Source organism: Ictalurus punctatus, unplaced genomic scaffold, assembly GCF_001660625.3.
Source record: "Ictalurus punctatus breed USDA103 unplaced genomic scaffold, Coco_2.0 Super-Scaffold_100071, whole genome shotgun sequence".
In the NCBI taxonomy this organism is placed as follows: domain Eukaryota; kingdom Metazoa; phylum Chordata; class Actinopteri; order Siluriformes; family Ictaluridae; genus Ictalurus; species Ictalurus punctatus.
Genome location: NW_026521092.1, coordinates 510,001 through 512,500, shown reverse-complemented (window position 1 = coordinate 512,500; position 2,500 = coordinate 510,001). Strand labels below are relative to the sequence as shown.

General features: G+C 44.4%; 1 protein-coding gene across 6 annotated transcripts in view; it reads left to right on the top strand.

Moving 5' to 3' along the window:
* LOC108277799 (cGMP-dependent 3',5'-cyclic phosphodiesterase) overlaps window positions 1-2,500 on the top strand; it is a 298,719-nt gene that overhangs the window by 272,026 nt on the left and 24,193 nt on the right. For all 6 annotated transcript variants that reach the window (XR_008395158.1, XM_053679207.1, XM_053679210.1 and 3 more), the window contains one exon: window positions 186-360. Coding sequence is in view for 5 of the 6 variants with exons in the window: in XM_053679207.1 (XP_053535182.1) it covers window positions 186-360 (175 nt within the window). In the remaining variant the exon portion in view is untranslated. The remainder of the gene's footprint in view (window positions 1-185; window positions 361-2,500) is intronic.

The following is a 2,500-nucleotide window of genomic DNA, read 5'->3' as shown; positions in this document are numbered from 1 at the left end:
AGCGTGTTATTAACGCATGTATTATCTTGTGACGCAGGGTCACGTGATCAGCGTGTTATTAACGCATGTATTATTTTGTGACGCAGGGTCACGTGATCAGCGTGTTATTAACGCATGTATTATTTTGTGACGCAGGGTCACGTGATCAGCGTGTTATTAACGCATGTATTATTTTGTGTAAACAGAAGGAGTTCCGTATCCCAGCGGATCAGGGCATCGCTGGTCATGTTGCCACTACAGGGAAAATCCTCAACATTAAGGACGCGTACTCGCACCCGCTTTTCTACCGCGGCGTGGACGACAGTACGGGTTTCCGCACGCGCAACATCCTCTGTTTCCCCATCAAGGACGAGAACGGAGGTATGGAAGTAAATCGATTAGAAACCACCTCGAATCTTCAGCTTCCAACATTACAGCACACACACATCAGTTTTGTATCAGCCGTATATACCGTGTATAAGTGCTCCCGTCCTGTAGGTGGTGCTGTTAAAATGTAAAGCTTGTTTCCACAGTGACGAGAGCGTGAACTATGTAGTCTCTATGCGTAGTTCAATCCATCTTTTTAAAACGGAAAGTGAAATAAATGGAGGATGATGAGTTTAGCATGCGAGCGAAATCTGTGCCGTACTTTGGATGAATCGGGTTGGCCACGCCTCGTTTGTAAGGACCAATCACAGGCTTGCCGGTATATGTACAGTATAACTCATTTAAAGGTAAGAAGTGCTGCTGTGTTTACTGCTGATGCTGAGAGCAGCCATTTTGATTCATACGTCACTCCCTATACTCGAGGGAGCTCGTCGTTTAGGACAGTGCTTTTCAAAGTGTCGGCCGCCAGGGGGCGCCCGGGGGGCCTCAACAATTTGGTGTGAAAAATAAATTCTCACTCTCAGACACACACACACACACACACAATAAATTCCTAATATAACGTAATGTAAAGATGTAATTATTAATAAACAAAAAAAAGGGGGGATATATACAGAAGTCTGTATTTTTAATGTGTTTTAAAGACATCTTGCAAAAGGAGGGCACCAAATGTTAACGCCATTTGGGGGGCCTCGCCCTGGAACAGTTTGGGAACGCCTGATTTAGGAGACGACCCCAAATAGGAATTTAGACGTGAGGGAATTCAGAGGTTCAGCGGCTTTTCCTGGTCAGAGGTGAGGCATTAGACGGTGTCACTCACACTGCTGAAGGTGATACAGTATGATTTCGGATCCTGTGATCGACACGTGACCGACGTTGTTCAGAATCTGGAGTGATGAATCACGAACGATGATGTAGAGAGGTACTGTTTTAAACGTATCAGAGTTATGGACTAATCACCTCGCCGTCCTCTTTAATTCAAATATCGATGTTTTACACACCAGGCTCTTTGTTTTTTCCCCCTCAATAATACTCCATTTATAATCGCTGCCTCGTTCCCGTGATCCGTTTTATTCGTTGCCTTTTTATACTAACGATCTGGATCGTCTGATCACTCCGGTATAGATTCTTCACCTGACGTCTACGTATCACGTGCGCTACACTAACTCCGCCCGGGCCTGTACGATGCGTGATGTCACGACCGTCATATTTCTGTAACAGTTCTACTAGAAGGACCGCCCAGGCTGGACAGACGAAGCCCCTGACTGGCTGAATTGCTCATTTCGATTTCATTTAACATAAGAACAAGATTCCTTGACGATCATTTAGAACTGATTTAGAAATGATCAAGTGTATTATTTTCACTAACCTATTCTTGTCGTCCGTATGAACCCCGTCACCGACGCTAGCGTGCCGGATAAGCTAGCTAACTTCAAGTTACTGTAATGTTTGGTGAAGGATAACTAGGTAGCGGTGCTAATGTTAAAGTTAATTCTCCGTGGAGATGGACGGCAGGACCGCAGTTTGTGAAGGATGTTGTTTTAGTGTGGTCTACACCTTTATCGTCTCTATTTACACGAGTACCGTTTTATTTATTTATTATTGCTTGTAATTAAGGTTAAGATAACATAACAGGATTTTTGAAACAATCGTTAGAGCTGAATTAGTATAACCCCGAAACAGATGGTCCGAGTCAACACTGGATTCGATTAACTCAGACGCCTGAGCAGCTGGCGATGGTTTCTCATTCCGTCTCCCATGCTAGTTGCTGATTAGCCAGTTAGCATACACTACAACACACTGGGCAAGCTATAGGTCTGATGTTCTGACGCTGTGGCATAGTGGAGTATATAATTACACTTTCCCAAAAAGCATGCTGGGAACGTTCCTCGAGAGGTCTTTACCTCTGAAGGAGAACGCATTCTGTTTTAGGATCTGCTTAGAAGCTTTAAGGGTGCTCCCAAAGGGCAGAGGGAAATAACCATGAACTAGACACATCTGACATGATAATTCACAAACTGGCAGGTGTGTGTGTGTGTGTTTATACGCTTTTAGCAGGAGCAGATTAGCCAAGTGTTTGTGCTTCAAGTGTCTTCAGCTGTGTGTGCACGTGTGTGTGGGGAACGTTTCAGAT